The 19,102-nt window shown below is 41.7% G+C and overlaps 1 protein-coding gene across 1 annotated transcript; it reads left to right on the top strand.

The window, feature by feature from the left end:
* The first annotated feature begins 997 nt into the window (after window positions 1-997).
* Window positions 998-17,193, top strand: ap2m1b (adaptor related protein complex 2 subunit mu 1b). The gene is made up of 12 exons (XM_051958084.1): window positions 998-1,135; window positions 2,737-2,851; window positions 7,385-7,650; window positions 8,620-8,702; window positions 10,012-10,017; window positions 10,104-10,239; window positions 12,297-12,441; window positions 13,990-14,109; window positions 14,188-14,323; window positions 14,438-14,535; window positions 15,692-15,803; window positions 15,961-17,193. Exons 2-12 carry the CDS (start codon window positions 2,778-2,780, stop codon window positions 16,093-16,095), a joined length of 1,311 nt encoding a protein of 436 aa, XP_051814044.1. The 5' UTR covers window positions 998-1,135; window positions 2,737-2,777; the 3' UTR covers window positions 16,096-17,193.
* The last annotated feature ends 1,909 nt before the right edge of the window (window positions 17,194-19,102 follow it).

Genomic DNA, 19,102 nt, shown 5'->3' with positions numbered 1-19,102 from the left:
TTAATTTTTTAGCAAGTTAATGTATTTTTACCGTTGTTTTTCCATAATAAACAAACAGAAAACATCATAGAGGAGCTGTGAGGCTGCAGATAATTACCTTCATCATCATCAGCACGACGGGTATTTTCTCTGACAACTGATCAACCGTGTGAGAAACTACAACATATGCACAAGATAAGATAAGATAAGATAAGATAAGATAAGATACACCTTGTTTCATCCTCCAAGGGGGAAATTCACTTGACGCCACAGCTACAGTTGAGAGAGAGAAGTATGAAAATAAAAATAGAGTGCAGATATGCACGTATGTACACTATGTACATATGAAATGTCTAAGTAATGTGCAGATTGAGATGTAAACGGTGCAAATGGATTGTTCTGGATGTTGTAAAGTGAGCAGAGAAGAGTGTATACATTTTGCAAAAAAGAAAAATAGGCAGAACAAAAAAGATTTTTTATTCCTTAATACTAATTTTAATTTACTGTAATTCCAGTTGTCAACAACCAAACTTACTGTAATAAAAAACAACAACAAATGCTTTCTCTTAAATTAATCAAGTATCTAGATTGTTGTCAATAAAACTGTCTGAAATGTATATTGTTTTAACAGATATGATCAAATAACAAACAGTAATATTAAATAATGTGTAATATATGATTAATACAGCCGTGTTTAGCCCTAATCAGAGCTCGGCATGATGACTGGAGCTGTTCGAGGCTGATGTGATGATTTTTCCTCCTTCAGACTCTCGGAGGAGGAGGGCCGCGTCCCAATCCGGACATCCGCCTCCTCGCACTCTGACGGCGGCCACAGCAAGCGGGAAATCCTCCGGGAGCTGTCGGTGTCTGGATCAGAACAACACCTCATTATTCCGGCCGCTGGAACAAACACCTGCCGGAGGTTAAACGTCTCTCTGCGGGGCTCGGAGGACCAGGGCGGAGGAGGGCGGTGCCCTGATGGGGATGCGGCCCGTCGGTTTCCGTCAGCTGACTGGCTGCTCCAGCCGCCGACATCTTGCCTCCGACCGGAGGAGACGGAGAGTCCGGACTTCACGGTCAAATGTCCGGATGGAGTGACAGCGCGGCCCGCGGGGTGCTGAGGAAGGCCGGCCGGAGACACAGCAGCCTGGAGCGGGTGAGGACACCGAGAACGGCCGGTCAAACCGACCGTCGGTCCGTCCGTCCGTCTGTCTGCACTGCAGCAGCTGCGGAGTGACCGTCTGACTGCGGTACCGTTAGCATCTGTGGCTAACAGCTAGGCGTGAACGAAACGACATTAAAAACCGTAGTTTTCAGTGATGAGCTGCTAATCGGTACTATTTGTTTAATGTGCACACAGATTGGGTGTATTTAATGAATCTATATGGACCTTCCTTCAGTTCGGCTCCGGTAAAAAGCAGCTGTGTTTTATTATATTTCAACTTTTGAGTATTTTTCTGTCACCGTATCACCGCTAACATCTCCAGCGGCTCCGGACGCTACGTGACTGGGCGGTAGCCTCAGCCTGATTCAATCCGGACGGTAAAGTCGAAATAATACCGAAATACGAGCTGCACATCGATTCTCCTTTACCCCGATAGAACCGTAAGAGCCTCCCGGTACCGACAAGGTAAATGTTCGGGCCTGAACGGTTAAATCTGCGGATCTGTGACACGAAAGCGCGTTAAAATTGATGTTTTTTGACTGGAGTTCTGCGGGTCACAGATTTATTACTGCAGACGGTCGTTCGCTTCCATGTTTATATCTAACGTTCATTTAGATAGGATTTATATCCCACAGAAGGACAGCTAATGCTAAGCTAATTATGCTAACAGCTGCATTAACATTAAGCGTTGGCAAAGCCCATTTAGATTTTTTTGTGCTCCTTTAATTACAAAAAATAATTAGTATATTTATTAATAAAAAAATGTGATCACGTTTCTTTTCATTTTCAGTCTTTCTATGGATGGAAAAAGAAAAAATAATCTAAAAAAAATCTCACAATATAGATAAAAGCCTAAGCATAGCAGGTTATAATAATTATAAACAAACAAAGTAGACTTAGCTCATATTTTAAACCAGCAATGTGATTAATTTTGTCATTTTTACTGAGCGAGTCTTTAATATTTTTATAATTAAACATTACTGTCCTCTGTGCAGTGCCACCTGCTGTGTGGATGTTCAGCCTGTTTTTTTTGTTAATTAGTGTCTCATTAACCAATTAACCCTTGTTTAATTGGCAGTTAATCAGCTACAAATATGTGAGAATAATTTTCCCAAGTGTTTTATTGAGCTGAAGTGAGACTTGTACAATGCAAAATCATAATAGTCATATTCATTTGTCTCTTAAAATGTTTACCCTATTAGATTTATTAAAAGGAATTTATTTAAAGTGATTTTATTGAAATGCATACATTGTTCCTAATTAATAAAACTATTAAAATCTGAAATATTATACTCTTTAAATTTGTTGAACACACAATTTTCTTTGGAAAAAAGTTAATTTACACTTAACTTTTTGCTATTTTTTAGTGTAACAGCTCATATATAAAAGAATACACTCTTTAAAATTAATTTTTGCTACATATTTTGTTCCTCAGATTCCAGGTTGATGTGTCGACTTGCTGCTAATAACAGATTTTAGCGTTAATTATCTACAGAATGCAGACAGCAGGAGGCGCTGCAGCTGCTCAGAGGTTAACACTGTGTTTTCATGTGATGATGAAGACCTTCCTCCTCTTCCTCTCTCTGCTTCAGTGACTCTTCATTATGATTGGTTCTGACTGACAGCGGCGGCCATGATTGGAGGACTCTTCATCTACAACCACAAGGGGGAGGTGTTGATCTCCAGAGTTTACCGCGATGACATCGGGTGAGTCGGCGTCATTCTGATCCGATCTCAGATCTCAAACCTAATCTTACCGACCAAAGATGCTGGAGCCCAGTTTACATTCATCTGCTCTGATGTTACTGTTAAGTCAATAAACACATGATAAAGGATGCATAATTTCCTCTGATTCATTCGCAGTTTGTCTAAAAGTCTTGAGTTCTGGTTGGAGGTCATTAATCGTCACGGTAGTCTTTGTCATGGTGCCCTTTACTAGCTAAACTCCCACAATGTTCTTTGCTTGCCAACATGAACATTCTGTAGTCACTACATTTACCCTCTAACGCTACATTTACCCTCTAACGCTGCATTTACCCTCTAACATTACATTTACCCTCTAACATTACATTTACCCTCTAACACTACAGTTACCCTCAGTGTGCGCCAATGACGTCGGACCATCGGTCAAATCCGATTTGTGTACCAAAAGTTCGATAAAACTTACCACATTACCGGTCTCATGTCCGGTGTAATTTTTTTCCTGTAAATCACCCTAAAGTCGCCGAGAATCACCAAGGGATAATGCAATGTGTGCGGCGGCGGCGGCGCAGCGTGCGGCGGCGCAGCGTGCGGCGGCGCAGCGACTTCCAATTGCTGGGCCGTTTACAATCGAACGACAGCTTGTTAACGTCGTTAGCAAGCTATCGTTAACGTCGTTACCATCTCACGGGAGTATCAGCGACAATAAAGTGTTCAAACTTGAAATGAAATCCGCGGAAAATTCCCATCCCTGAGTACAAATTCAAGTTTCTGCAGGAGCATGTGAAAGTAGCGCCAAAACGAAGCTGAGAGCTGTTTTTCTGGTCAAATTGGACGTGTATGGTGAGTAATTCAATGGTAAAAGTGGATGGTGGTATGGTAGAATGGTGTGGGAGGGTGTAGTGACGGTGACAGTGCATGTAGATGGTAATTTACCAGGTGTATAATGAGAGAGGGTGGATGCTGAGCTAGATGGTATTACATGGTATTACATACCATAATCCATGGTATGGTATGCATAAAATATTCGGTCCAGTAAAAACTGTTTCGGTCCAGTAAAAAATTACTGTTTACTGGTCCACGGTCCAGTAATAAATTGTGCCCATTCACGCAGACTGGTTACCTTCTAATACTACATTTACCCTCTAACGCTACATTTACCCTCTAACGCTACATTCAGTCAATGCGAAACTGTCTGGAGTCTTGGTGGACAGTAGGTCCACCACAGCTGGAGAGTTTGGTGGACCTACAATGTGCGGACGGAAAAATGCACGATTTACGTCAAAAAATTTAACAAAATAATCAAAGGAGACAATATCTTTTGAAATTATTTAATAATTTATTTATTTAGGCTTCAAGAGAATATATGTTGAATATCTGAATCTGAGAGATAAAAATAGAAGTCAGTTAGACTGACAAAAGTGTGCGCGGTGGAGACGGCCCGAATAGTCGGATCCGTTCGTCTGGTCTCCCGGGTCCACATTTTGCCCTCGTTTAGTCTTTAGTTAAACTGAAGAATTCCCAAACACCGGTCTTCAGCATCTTGTCTTGTGTTTATGCAACGAAGTGAAGCGTGACTTCAGAGTCGGCAGCCACCCGGCCATTCGGGTGGTGTTTACAAACACGAATGGAGGAGCCGAGATGAGCCGAAGAACACGGCGGAATGAGCCGAAGTGGGCCAAAGGCGCAGGGAAGAGACGAGCTCCGAATATTTTCGTCTGGGGCGAGGAGGGGGTGATCGACATATGTGTATATGTTATAGACATGCACATGGGGGGGGGATATTCGGATACCAAATTAATATCCGGATAGTGCCGTAGCAAACGAATATTCGGATATTCTGGTCCAGCCCTACTTGGCACTTGAAGTAGCTGTTGATGCTGCTAGTGTAACTAGACCCTCCAGAAAAATGCGATTATGCGATCGCATGAATTCACGCATTAATCACCAAAATGCCGCTGATTATGCGGGGGTCAATTATTTCCCAAAAGGCCGCATAATCCCCGCAAAACAGCGCATAATTCCCGCAAGAATCTCACATTTCCACAAAAAAATGAGAAATATGCTTGATTTCACAATTTCTGCATAAAATGAGAAAACTATCACCAATATAAATGGAGTTGTGAGTTTTTATGTGACGCTGGGTCTGACGTCATCAGTTCACGCATTCACACACACACTAGAAGCACGAGCCGATGCAGAGCGCAGCGCCAGTGTTGCCAACTTAGCGACTTTCCAAAGAGTCCTAGCGACTTTTTTGTCAAAAGCGACTAGCCACAAATCTAGCAACTTTTTCTGCTGTTTTGGAGACTGACAGGAAAACTTGGCTCCCCTCCCAAAGCACAGGCTGTCAGTCCAGTAACCCTGCAGCAGTCCCAGTGTCTGATTAGACGACACATCACTCCGCGGCCAGACGGCAGGTGAATCGCGCATGTTTTTGCATATTTCACAACTATTCGTTTGAGTTTCGTTAACATCCGCGACAATAAAGTACCTAACCCCCCCTAAAATTTCCTCAACGGATTTATACGATTCACAGAAGTGTTCAAATTTGAAATTAAATCGGCAGAAATCCGCGGATCCGCGGAAAATTGCAATGTATGTAAATATGTTGCCGGAGGGTGGTGGACAGGCGGTCCGGCTGGGTGCGAGAAAATGGCGGACCGACGGACTTTCTGGTCCCGGCGGTCCGGCGGGTTTCGCACTGACTGTACATTTACCTAGCCTAGCCGTGCCAGACCCAGGTCTGAAGACGCAAGGGTCTAGGATCTCTCGACAGGGAGGGCTAAAAGGTTGTCTTTCAAATCACTCTGCAGCAATTGGGTAGGTATACAACCAATCAGCGCAACGAATAGACTGACGTAGTTCCTAGAGCACCGGAAATCAGAGGATGTGGTAGTTCGGTGAAGCCTTATTTATACAGTCAATGGGTGAAGCTCAAGTATATTACAGACATGTTAACAGAAAGATTATTCAGAGTCGATGCTAATGGAGCTCAACGACTTGTCGTTTTTGTTGTCGACCCTGGCAGAGAATTAAATTCGTTGCTGTGGGTTGTCTAGCACGGCTAGGCTAACATTTACCCTCGAAGACTGCATTTACCCTCTAACGCTACATTTACCCTCTAATGCTAATTTACCCTCTAGGACTACATTTACCCTCTAATGCTACATTTACCCTCTACCACTACATTTACCCTCTAATGCTACATTTACCCTCTACCAGCTGGACTTCCTTCCTGTTTCTGCTGACTTCGCTGTGTGTCGGTCTTTTCTCTGTGGATGCTGCAGAGATGCTGAACATGAAGCGCTGCAGCTTCCGTCTGTGTCGCTGTGATGCAGGGAGCCTGTTGCTAGGAAACAGCAGCGTAGCGACGAGCCCTGCACGGAAACCTGAGAGTGATGAGGTCACCTCAGTCTGCACCGACAACATGGCTGCCGAGCAGGGAGGGAAAGAGTCTAGATTTATAGGACAGAGTGAGACGTCTCAGCTGTAAATGGATTCTGATGGTTTTATTTAAACGTTTATAGAGTTTTAATGAAGGTGTCGACATGTCAGAAGCTACAGCAAGGATAAATGTAAAAGAAAAACGCACCAAGCAACCAAATGTTAGGGTTTGAGCATTTATTTTCTTTATTTGGTAATTAGACAACAGAGTAAAGTGTACTGTTGGAACGAATAATCGAAAATGGAACCGTTTTTCACAGCTTGAGTTGATTTTTAATTTAAAAACAGTCTAAATTCTGTGATTCCTGCTCCTTAAATATGAATATTTTCTCGTTTCTTTCATCTTCAGTGGCAACAAACTGAATAAACACAACAAGATCTATCATCTTGGGCTTTAGGAAACACTCATCGATCATTTTCTGAAATTTATGAACAACCAATTATTCCATAAAATAATCAAAAGTTTATTCCACAAAAAAAAAATAACCCTTAATTGCCACCCTTGTGTAGTGTCAGTCTTAGTTTCTCAGAATCAAAATTGCTTTTTTGTTTTGTTTTGGAGATTAAACTAGTAATTAATGATAAATTATGTCCACCTTTCTGTTAATTCATTTTTAGACAATCACCTTATCAATCAAATAATCAAACACTCAAATTACTTGCAGGTGACTGACAAAGTAATAACAGGAAATAGCTGAAAGTGATAAATGCTTAAATAGAACCTTTAAACACACTCATGGATTTGAAAGGCATGTTTTCTTTATAAAAAATCACCAACATGACTCCATTTATCAGCCATAAACTGGAGAAATATCTTACAGAATCGTCAAATTTTCCATTTTCCAACAGTCCTTGAACGTATCATTTGTGATGTACGGTTCCGTTAGCAAAATTAACCAAATCTGATCTTAAAATTATTATGTTTTTATGCCTTCTTACACACCATCTATTTAGCTTTAGTATGTACATTCTGTTAAGGACAGGGTATTTACGTCTTCTTGATTCTGTAAACCAACCTTTAACCGGACCATTTCTCGTCTTCTCTTGCTCCCGTAAACAAACCTCCTGATTCTTTAACTCCATCATTTTCAGGCGAAATGCGGTCGACGCCTTCCGGGTCAACGTCATCCACGCCCGGCAGCAGGTCCGCTCGCCGGTCACCAACATCGCCCGGACCAGCTTCTTCCACGTCAAGCGCTCCAACATCTGGCTGGCGGCTGCCACGAAGCAGAATGTCAACGCCGCCATGGTGTTCGAGTTCCTCTACAAGATGTGCGATGTCATGACGGCGTACTTCGGCAAGATCAGCGAGGAGAACGTCAAGAACAACTTTGTCCTGATCTATGAGCTGCTGGACGGTAAAAAGACGCTTCGTTTACCTCGTTACTCTGTTTAACCCTCAGCTGTTTTTTATCATTGATGTTGGCTCATTTTTCACTGCAATCTAAAGTTTGCATATCCAGATGTTAGTTTGGGTTCCAGAGACCCACAGCAGGAAGTTTATAAAAGCAGGATATTGTTTCTTTACATCTCCTTATAATAAACTGATTATTTCACCTCTCTTTTGGATGTTTTTTTCCCTTTTTGAACCTTAAACTTCCTGAACAGGTCTTCAGTCTGCAGCTCTGTGGTTTTTTTAGGTTTTGATTTTTGTAGCGTTGGATGAGAAAATCAAAACCTAAAGAAAATACAGAGCTGGCAGGAGACGTCACCGAGCGGCAGGACGGACTGATGGTTCTACTGTTGGTTCTACTGTTGGTTTTATTGTTGTTTCTGTTGGTTTTATTGGTGGTTCTGTGGGTTTTATTGGTGTTTCTGTTGGTTTTATTGGTGGGTCTGTTGGTTTTATTAGTGTTTCTGTTGGTTTTATTGTTGTTTCTGTGGGTTTTATTTTTGGTTCTTCTGTTGGTTTTATTGGTGGTTCTTCTGTTGGTTTTATTGGTGGTTCTGTTGGTTTTATTGGTGGTTCTGTTGGTTTTATTGTTGGTTCTGTGGGTTTTATTTTTGGTTCTTCTGTTGGTTTTATTGTTGGTTCTTTTGGTTTTATTGTTGGTTCTGTTGGTTTTATTGGTTATTTTATTGGTGGTTCTGTTGGTTTTATTGGTGGTTTTATTGGTTTTATTAGTGGTACTATTGATTTTGTTGGTGTTTCTGTTGGTTTTATTGTTGGTTTTGTTGGTGTTTCTGTTGGGTTTTATTGTTGGTTCTGTTGATTTTATTGTTGGTTCTGTTGGTTTCATTGGTTTTTCTGTTTGTTTTATTGGTGGTTTTATTGGTTTTATTAGTGGTACTATTGGTTCTGTTGTGACTGTGTTCGTGTCCTGCAGAGATTCTGGACTTTGGTTACCCTCAGAACTCAGAGACCGGAGCTCTGAAGACCTTCATCACTCAACAGGGAATCAAGAGCCAGGTAGGACTGGTTTAGATCATCGGTGCTGCAAATTCTTAGTAAAGAAATGACCTTTTTGTGTAAAAATAATTCTATATTTGAGCTGAAATGGTTGTGGTCCAACCTTCTGAACTCCAAAAAAACAGCTGCCAGGTTTGAAAAGGCAAGTTATCATTTTAAACAGTCACCAAAATGACAAGATTTATTGCAAGAAACTGTAAAAACAAACAAAAAAAAATGCTGGATTTTCAGCTTTCTGATTGTCCTTGGTCACATTATTTGTAGTCAGAAATGAACTTACGATTGTGATAGTTTATCAGCAGGGAATCAAGAGTCAGGTGCTGCAAATTCTTATCAAAAAATGGCTCATTTCATGTAAAAATTCTTTATTTGAGCTGAAGTTGTTGTGGTTGAACTCTCTGAACTCTAAAAACCAGCTGGCAGGTTGTAAAAGGCAAGTTATCGCTTTAAAAAAATAAACAAAATGACAAGATTTGTTAGCAAGAAACTCGAAAAGCTTGTTTTTCCAAGTAAGAAATTCTTTATTTGTAGTCAAAATTTAGCTTACAATTGTAATATTTGATCAAAATTGCTTCATTCTGCATGTCTAATGTAAAAATTTGCCAAAATTGACTGTTTGCTTTAACTAGATTCTTTAAAATACAAAATATTCTACTTAAGTGACTAAAATTCTGAGTTTTTGGCTGAACTGCACGCTGTGGTTGCATGGAAACTAATTCAAAATGCAAACAACTGCATATATTTACAAGCTCTCTGTTGTTTCTCATTTTAAAATGACGTTTAAGAGCCACGTTTTCATTTAAACGTCAAGCGAATTGAAAGCAAAGCTTTGATATGTTGAAGATACTGTACTTTTACAGACTTTGCAGTTGAACCTAAAAACTCTGAATTATTGTCGGGTGAGTGTTAGTCACAGCTGAGTCAGTCAAGCTTTCTCAGGTGTGTCCAGAACGTCAGAATTTTTAGATTTTTACACAATTTGTCTCCATCAAATCGTTTATTTTTGGTGAATTTTTAAATGCGACACATAGAATAAACTAAATTTCCTAATCGATTCATCAAGAAGATAATCAGAAGTAAATATGTTAGACTTTTCTCTGGTTATCTTCAGTCTAAACATCTTATCTCCTCAAATTAGAAGCCTGTAAGTTGGTAAAAAGTTGGATTCAGACTTTGGTTTTGTGGATTTGACTCCCTGAGCAGAGAGTTTGTCTCCAGATGTTGTAACGTTCTTCTTCCTGAGCAGATGTTCTGACTCAAACTCTGTTTTCTTTTGGCCTCCCATCCGTCCGTCCGGATCGTCCCGCAGCACCACGTGAGTCTGAGCACAAACACGCCGTCGCCTCGGTGACGCCACGCCGGTCCCATCTCTCACCGCCTCCCCCCTTGTGTCTCCCCCAGAGCAAAGAGGAGCAGTCCCAGATCACCAGCCAGGTCACCGGGCAGATCGGCTGGAGGAGGGAAGGAATCAAGTACCGACGGAACGAGCTGTTCCTGGACGTGTTGGAGAGCGTCAACCTGCTGATGTCGCCTCAAGGTACAGCAGCGACACTTTCATTAGCTTTTATTCATACGGAGGTGATGCACGGAAGAACTAGTTTACATTTCCGACATTAACCCTCCTGTTGTCCTCATTTACAGCACCAAGAAATATTATCATGAAAAAATCCAAAAATTCTGCAAAAAAATTCCCTGAAAAAATTTGCTTCTTTAGGATCCTCAATGCTAAACGGTTTCATCTAATGAGACAGAAAAACACAGCAAAGCCGGAACAGTTGGCTCAGATTATGTGTGTTTGCTCATGTTATTAGAGTTGATAAGCTAATAATAGGCGTCCACCGTGATTTATGAATCCTTCCATCAGACTGTTAAACAAACAGGACTGTGTGTTTTTCCAGTTCTGTGTGGACGACAAGACAAAGACGCACAAAAAGACCCGGAAGGCGCCGCAAATCTTCCACAAAGAGGCAGAGCAAAATACAAAGAGATGCAAAATGAACCCACACAGACGGTAATTCAGCGCAAACACAAATAAAAACCGGCTCTAAGACAAAGAAGTGGACAATTGCGTGCGAAATGGCCACACCAGTACAAAAAGAGGTGAAAAATGAACACAAAGGTGATTGAAACTGACTAAAAGACACAAAATTAACACAGATGGATGCACAATAATGTCACAAAATGACTTTATTTAAACACCAGAGGCTACAAAAAGGGGACAAAGAGAAACAAACAACCACAAAGACACACGAAATGACCAAAAGCAGACATAAAACCAAATGTAAAAGTACAGAAAATGAGCACAGGCAGATCCTGCGTCAGTGCAAACAGACAAAACCACGTCTTAGATAGACAAAAGGACGACTGAATGCAAAATAGCTGCGAAGAAACGACGACAACGAGGCCTAAACTAACAAAAAAGAGGTGAAAAATTAACACAAAAACTCAGAAAATCTAAAAAAAAAATGAACGCAAACTGACGCAAATTCATCGCAAACACAAAAAAACACCTCTTAGACACACAAAAGGATGACTGCATGGAAAACGGCTGCAAAGACACAAAAACCAAGAAAAAAGATACCAAATGAACACAAACGTGCAAAATCAAAGCAAACCGATAAAAACAACCATAAAGATGAACAAACTGAGGACCTATTTTTAAGAAGAGGTGAAAGATGAATACAAAAACACACAAAATCACTACAAAGATGAGTCACGTTGAGTAAAAGATGCGAAATAAACACAAACGATGCAAAAGCCAACCGTAACGACACACAAACACCAAGAGCCACAACAGCTGGAGAAGGAGAGACAAACAACCGCAAAGACACACAGAAAACACCACAAAGAGACAAAATCAGATAAAAAAGGACACAAAATGAACAGAGATGGATGTTAAGTTGATGCAAACACACAAAAAACACCTCTTACATGCACAAAATGACTAATAGATGCAAAATGGCTGTAAAGAGACTCAAAACAACTACAGTTAGGCCTAAACTAACAAAAAAGGGGTAAAAAAATGAACAGAAAGACTCAAAAAATAACCACAAAATGCTTAACGCTCACAACAAGAGATGAAAAATTGAGAGAAACGGATGGAAAACCAAAGCAAAGACAAAACAACCATGAAGACTGACAAAATTTCAAACTATGTTTTCTACAAAGGGGTGGAAAATGAATACAAAGACACAAAATCACCACAAAAGTGAATGAAGTTGAATAAAAGATGCAAAATTAACACAAACTAATGCAAAACCAAAGCAAACAAAGCAAAAAACAACCGAAAAGAGACATAAAATGACCTAAAACATCTACCAGGAGCCACAAACCTGCATTGGGTTTTTCATCTATTTGTGTTGTTTTTGCATCTCCTTCGTCCAGTTGTAATCACTTTTATGGTCATTTTGTGTCTTTTTGGTGATTTCTCACCTCTTTTTCGTGGGTTTTAGTATCTTGGTGTATTTTTTGAATCTCTGCAGTAAATCTGTTGTCTGTCAGAGCTGCAGTAGCGTCTCTGAACCACCAGAGGGCGGCATCGCACTTCCAGCGGCCACCTTTGTGTTGCTGATGTTTGCGTGTTTGTGTGTCCAGGCCAGGTGCTGAGCGCTCACGTCTCGGGCCGGGTGGTGATGAAGAGCTACCTGAGCGGGATGCCCGAGTGCAAGTTTGGGATGAACGACAAGATCGTCATCGACAAGCAGGGGAAGGGAGGAGGCTCCGAGGACGCCGCCAAGAGGTCAGAGGTCACGCACACCTGACTGCCATATACGGCCACGTCCTGTGGAAGTAGAGCCACACCCACTTTAGACTGCAGTAACACAATGGACCAAATATAAGAGCACAACTACAGAAGCTCAAACTATGAATCAAGACTTGGAGACAAAATATTACTTAAAAACAGCCTCAAAACAGGGAAAAAAGAGAGAAACAACAACAAATGCACACAATTAGACCCAAACCAACACAGACGATGTTCAGAATGAACAGAAAGACGCAAAACTAGCAACAAACAAACACAAAACCAATGTAAACAGAGACGAACAACAGCAAAGATGCACAAAAAGACTGAAAAGAAAAACCTAGAGCTACAGATCAGACAAAAAACAGCTAGAAAGGCACACAAAATGACAAGAAAGAGACACAAAATGAGCATAGGCATTGCAAACAGAGGTAAAATCACTTCTTAGATACTAAAAGAAAGCCTAGGTGCCAAAAGACTGGATAGAGACACAAAACAACCACTAAGAGACTCTCAACGACTTTAAGGACACAAACCAACAAAAAAGACAGAAAACCAACCACAAAATAAGTCCAGAAAGAGGTTAAAACTGACTAAAGAAACGCACAAGTACACAAAATGAACGAAAACAAACACAAAATCGATGCAAACACAGACGAAACAATAGCAAAGACGCACAAAATGACTTATACGAGGTACCGAGAGTTACAAATCAAACAAAAACAGCTACAAAGACGCACAAAATGACAAGAAAAAGGTTAAAACTGACTAAAAGAACATGCAAGTACACAAAATGAATGACAAACACAGACAAAACAACAGCAAAATGACTTAAAAGAAAAACCAAGAGACAAAAACAGATTTAAAGACACAAAATGACAGAAAAGATATTTAAAAAATCAGCACAAACGGCGGAAACATCACTTCTTAGATACTTAAAAAGGACGTCTAGACACAAAAAGACTGGATAGGGACACAAAACAACCACTAAGAGACTCAACGACTTTGAAGACACACAAACCAACAAAAAACACACAAAGACAGAAAACTAAGCACCAAAAATGACCAGAAAGAGGTGAAAACTGACTGAAGGACCACACAAATACACAAAATGAACGCAAAACCGATGCAGAGACGAAACAGCAAAGATGCACTTAATCTGATGTGGAGATGTAGAATTATTTGGTCCTCAACTAGAAGACTGCCTCCACTTTATCCACTGGACAGAATAATCTTATATTCAGGCTGAAAAGCTGTAGAGATCATCAGACTAACTCCTCTGTTCTTCACTGTTGGGACGATGCATTCACTGTGGTAGACCTGGAGAGGTTCATGTCCAACATGAGCTGAACAAATTTATCTGGGTCTTTGTTATCTTTCTTATCAACAGTTTCATTTAGCAGACACTTAGATCCAAAGTGAAGCACCTCTGAGAGTAGATACGAAGAGATGCAAGTTGAGAAACAAATCCTGTCACTGTTCTTATTCCTCCTCTGTCTTCTTCTTCTTCCTTGTTCATTTCTTCCTCATCTTCCTCCTCCTCAGCGGTAAACAGTCGATAGCGATCGACGACTGCACCTTCCATCAGTGCGTCCGCCTCAGCAAGTTTGACTCTGAACGCAGCATCAGCTTCATCCCTCCTGACGGGGAGTACGAGCTCATGAGGTCAGAGGCCACACCCACTCACCCACACACCTGTGGGCTCAGGTTCAGGTGAGTCTGACCGTCTGTGTCTCCGTCCAGGTACCGAACCACCAAAGACATCATCCTGCCCTTCAGAGTGATCCCTCTGGTCAGGGAGGTCGGTCGCACCAAGCTGGAGGTCAAAGTGGTCATCAAGTCCAACTTCAAGTCATCGCTGCTCGCCCAGAAGATCGAGGTGAGGCTTCTAGAAGGTTCTGGTTCGAAGGAGAGCTGGAGATCTATCAATTCTTTCTGTTTGTGCACTTTCTTTACAGTAATTCTGGTGACTTTCCGCTGGTTATCTCCTCAGGTCCGTGTTCCCACGCCTCTGAACACCAGCGGAGTTCAGCTCATCTGTATGAAGGGAAAAGCCAAATATAAAGCCAGCGAGAACGCCATTGTGTGGAAGTAAGTCCTCGCTGCATCTATCTGCTTTTAATTTTAGTTCTAGAGGCACAAACATCAGAAAACGTCACCCTATGAGTTAGACGTACGGACCTGCTGACCTCCAAGGAAAATCGAACAGATCAAAGTCTGAAGAAAACAACAAAGTCCAGAATCTCCACAATCAGAGTCCTGATTCAGATAAATGTGGATAATCTGATGTCCACCTGTAGGGCAGAAAAATACTGAAGAATAAAGATAATTCTGGTTTATTTCAGCCTCTTCTATGTAGAAACTGACAAACAAATAGTTGTTGAGCTCAAATATCTGTGACATTTCATCAAACTGGTCTCAAAGAGTCAACGTAAATAGTCGCAGAAAGCAGACTGAAGCCACAGGTCAGGTCTCATGAAGTTTTACTGGGAACAAACCAGTATCTAACCAGGATGGAGAGCAGCAGCAGGTGTAGCTCTGCCTCTTCTTTCTGTTGTTTGTCTCTGCTGATGTTGAGGTTTCTGGGGCCTGAACAGATCAATAGTTCCACTTCTCAGCCAAACTGTCTGCTGACAAAGCAGCTCTGCATCAGCACCTGCATCAACAACAACACCACCTGCATCAACAACAACACCACCTGCATCAACAACAACACCACCTGCATCAACAACAACACCACCTGCATCAACAACAACACCACCTACATCAACAACAACACCACCTGCATCAACAACAACACCTGCATCAACAACACCACCTGCATCGGAACCAATTAGACCTGAAATGCCAACAACTGAAGCAATAACACCTGAACCCGTAACACGTGAAAAGCAATGCAACACCTGTACCGTAAACAACACTAACACCTCTACCAACACCAACACCTGCACTTACAACAAAACCTGTACCAACAGCAACACCTGAAACGATAACGACTAAACCAATAATACCTGAACCAACAATGTCTGCGTTCAAAACACCTGAGCAGCACTACTACCACCTGAAACAACAACCGGACCTGAACCAATAACACCAACAACACCTTAAACCAGACCTGGGCACTGTTACCTAGATCGAAATCGCACCTGGTGTTGTTGTTGTTGGGGACTCAAATGGTCTTAAAAAGTTTGGTTTCTGGATGAACTGCTGCTTGCGATGTGTACAAACATTATTTTGTGTGTTTCAGGATAAAGCGAATGGCGGGGATGAAGGAGTCTCAGATCAGTGCAGAGATCGAGCTGCTGCCCACCAACGATAAGAAGAAGTGGGCCAGACCTCCCATCTCCATGAACTTTGAGGTAAGAACTGGACCGGTCTTCATCAGATACCTGCTGCGTTCCTCCTACTGGCTGTCATTAAACTCTGCTGTTAATTACCCTGTCTTATCCATCTCTTCCTCCATCACCACCACCTCCTCTTTATCCTCCTCTTTATCCTCCTCTTCATCCTCCTCAGGTCCCATTTGCTCCTTCAGGTCTGAAGGTTCGCTACCTGAAGGTCTTTGAGCCCAAACTGAACTACAGCGACCACGACGTTATTAAATGGGTTCGTTACATCGGTCGCAGCGGGATCTACGAGACGCGCTGTTGATGCCGCCAGGGCTCAGTGCTGCATCGTTGTTGTTGTTGTTGTCACTGTGGTGATCTTCAGAAACCAATACATTTCCTGTTCATTATTTTCTGTTTACAAACTTGTATTCAGCTCTGTGGCCTCTTAATTATTCCTGTTATCGTTGTTATTATTGTTGTTGTTGTTTCTGAGCTGCTGCCAACTCGTTCCTGTGTTTAGCGCAGAGGGACGCCCATCAGCCAATCACATTCCAGGAAGCATCGGGGGGAGGAGTTAAAAATAACTGGAAGTAGAGTTCTGAGCTAAATTCATCTTCCATGTGTTTGTGTGAAGGCAGAAACCCAACAGACCCAAAACCAACAGAAACGGACTCTTTAATCCAGACCTTGATGCTTTAAGCCAGATCTAAAGCAGACCTTAATGCTTCAAACCAGACCTGGACACGTGAAACCAGACTCGAACCAGACCTGAATACATTAAACCATATCTATACTAAACCTGGACACATTAAACCAGATCTAAACTAGACTTGTACACTAAACCAGACTTGACTCAGACCTGGATACTTTAAACCAGATCTAAACTAGACTTGACGTAGAAGCTTGAAATCAGACTTGAACCAGACCTAGGCACTTTAAACCAGACCTTAACAGATTAAACCAGACCTGAGTACATTAAACAGTATCTAAACCAGACCTGGACATTTTAGACTAGACTTGAACAAGACCTAGAAGCTTTAAACTAGACTTGGACACTTTAAACTAGACCTTGACACAATAAACCAGATCTAAACCAGACCTGGAAACCTAAACCCAGACTTGAACCAGACCTGGAAGGTTCTAACCATATCTGGACTCATTACACTAGATTCAAACCGGACCTGGACAGTTAAAGCCAAGTTTGAACTCAGACTCTTTAAATCAGACGTAAACAGAGTGAACTTCCTGTCTTGTAGTCAGTCTGTGGTAAACTGTTATTACCCAGCATGCATCTGTGTTTTATTTTTTTTTTTTTACAGTTTTGTATCCTGAATCAGTTTGTTGTGTGTAAATCAAACAGATGTTGTGACTAAGATGATGATGATGGTTCCTGTTTTCTCAGTAAAACCAGTAAGACTGACTTTGATGTTTCAGCTCTCTGTCTATACAGACTTTGTCATTGTTGACTCTTTGCATAAGATACGCCCCCAATGACATCATCACATGGTCGAGCAAGTGATATAGAGAATAAACTGATTTAATTTCATGAAAACTGACAGCTCTGTTTCTGTCCACATGGTCACGGTTTTACAAATTGAACAAGAATGCCAAGTCAGACTACATCAACGATGCATCAAATATCAACAATATTCTGTCATTTCTTTAAACTGCAGCTGTCATAGACAAAGTGGACACAGCAGTCCTGACCAAACATACAGAATAGAGACCAGCTGGTATGTCCTAAGAGCCTCAGTGGTAGGAAACTAGACTTCTCTTTTTGTTTCTTGAAGAGGTTTCAGCTTCATCCGAGAGGCTTGTTCAGTTTTAACTGGTGGAGAGTTCAAGGGATTGATTCTCACCTGCAAATTACATGACTTATGGCATGTTGGCAACTAAGACTTACAGTACGTGGCTTGAGGTTCAAACTGTGGTGAAACTGACATTGTGGGGATGACTCCAGGTGTGACTGATGTTGAGGCTACCTGATGGACAATGAGATCTGAGTGGTGATAAGACTACTTGGTAAGAGATGAAGAAAACCGTTATTAGTGGGGAAACTGACTGGGGAGGGACGGCTTATGGTGTGAATTGCAGTGAAACTGTCTGCAATCAAATGACTCAAAGTATCAGTGGTAAAACTGCCTGGTAGTGTTGGTGAAACTGCCTTGGGATGACTGACTCAAGGTGTTGATGGTGGCAACGCTGCCTATTGAGGAATGGCAGAAGTTGTTAGTGGACGGTGAAATTGGGATGAATGATTCCAGATGTGGATGATGGTCAGACTGCCCGGAGAGGGGTGGTTACCTGGGTGATTGAAGGTGTGAACGGTAGTCAAACTGTCTGCTAAGGTGTGGATGTTAGTGGAAGTGCAAAGGAATGGTGGTAAAACTACCTGGGGAGGGATACCTCACTGCCCAGGAAGGTGTGATTCCTAGTGTTTAAAGAAGATACGTTTCTGTGTATTATTAGCAATCAAACTTCCTGGTGATGGATAACTCAGGTTGTTAATGATGGTAAAACTGCCTCATAAGGGATGACAGAAGGTGTTAATGGTTGTGAAACTGCCTGGGGATGGATGGTTCAAGGTGTGAATTATGGTCAAACTGCCTGGGGAGGGAAGACTTAAACTGTTATCAGAAAGGGTGACTACAAGGGGAGGGATTGCTGTCTGGTAAAGGATACCGCAAGGTGTCGATGTTAGTGAATGGTGGTAAAACTGCTCAGGGAGGGGTGATTCGTAGTGTTTGAGGAAGATATGTTTCTGTTTATTATTAGCAATACAGCTTGACAAGAGGTGTCTGTTGTGGTGAAACTTCCTGGTGAGGGATGACTCAAATTTTTAATGGTAGTGAAGATACCTGGTGAGGCTTCTCAGGACTGTACTAAATGCACCTGATGAGTGGTGTGATAGAGACATTCACTCTGTCCACCTCCTCACTTCTAAAATTAGATAACTGATAATTATGAATATTATTCCCCTGTTTCTGACTGAAACTGAAGCTTCAGTTGAACCTTTGTGTCTTTGCTGCTGCTCGTTGTGTAAAACAACGTCACGCTGTTGAAACGTCTAGTTTTTGCTCGCTGCCAGTCGCCGTGACGACCAGCAGCCTGTAAAAACAGACGGTTTTCTTTCAGCGACCAGAAAAAAAAAAAGAAAACCAGACGAGGTGACCGTGTGGGAACCTGCTGACCAAGAGTATGTGTTCAGAGTGTGTGTTCTCACCGTGTTTGTGTGTGTGTCTTTGTGAGTCTGTGTGTGTTGTGTGTGTGGATGGACAGATGAATGGGCAGAGGTGTAATTAAATCGTCATCCTTCAGCTCCGGCTGAA

The sequence above is a fragment of the Acanthochromis polyacanthus genome, chromosome 13 (assembly GCF_021347895.1).
Source record: "Acanthochromis polyacanthus isolate Apoly-LR-REF ecotype Palm Island chromosome 13, KAUST_Apoly_ChrSc, whole genome shotgun sequence".
Classification (NCBI taxonomy): domain Eukaryota; kingdom Metazoa; phylum Chordata; class Actinopteri; family Pomacentridae; genus Acanthochromis; species Acanthochromis polyacanthus.
The sequence above is the reverse complement of the archived record's forward strand: the minus strand, read 5'-3'. Positions and strand labels throughout refer to the sequence as shown.

Coding starts and splice junctions, on each gene's coding strand:
- ap2m1b (XM_051958084.1), top strand. CDS start 2,778: ATGATTGGAGGACTCTTCATCTACAACCACAAGGGGGAGGTGTTGATC. Junction 12,442..13,989: donor TCCGAGGACGCCGCCAAGAG/GTCAGAGGTCAC, acceptor CCTCCTCCTCAG/CGGTAAACAGTCGATAGCGA. Junction 14,324..14,437: donor TGCTCGCCCAGAAGATCGAG/GTGAGGCTTCTA, acceptor TTATCTCCTCAG/GTCCGTGTTCCCACGCCTCT.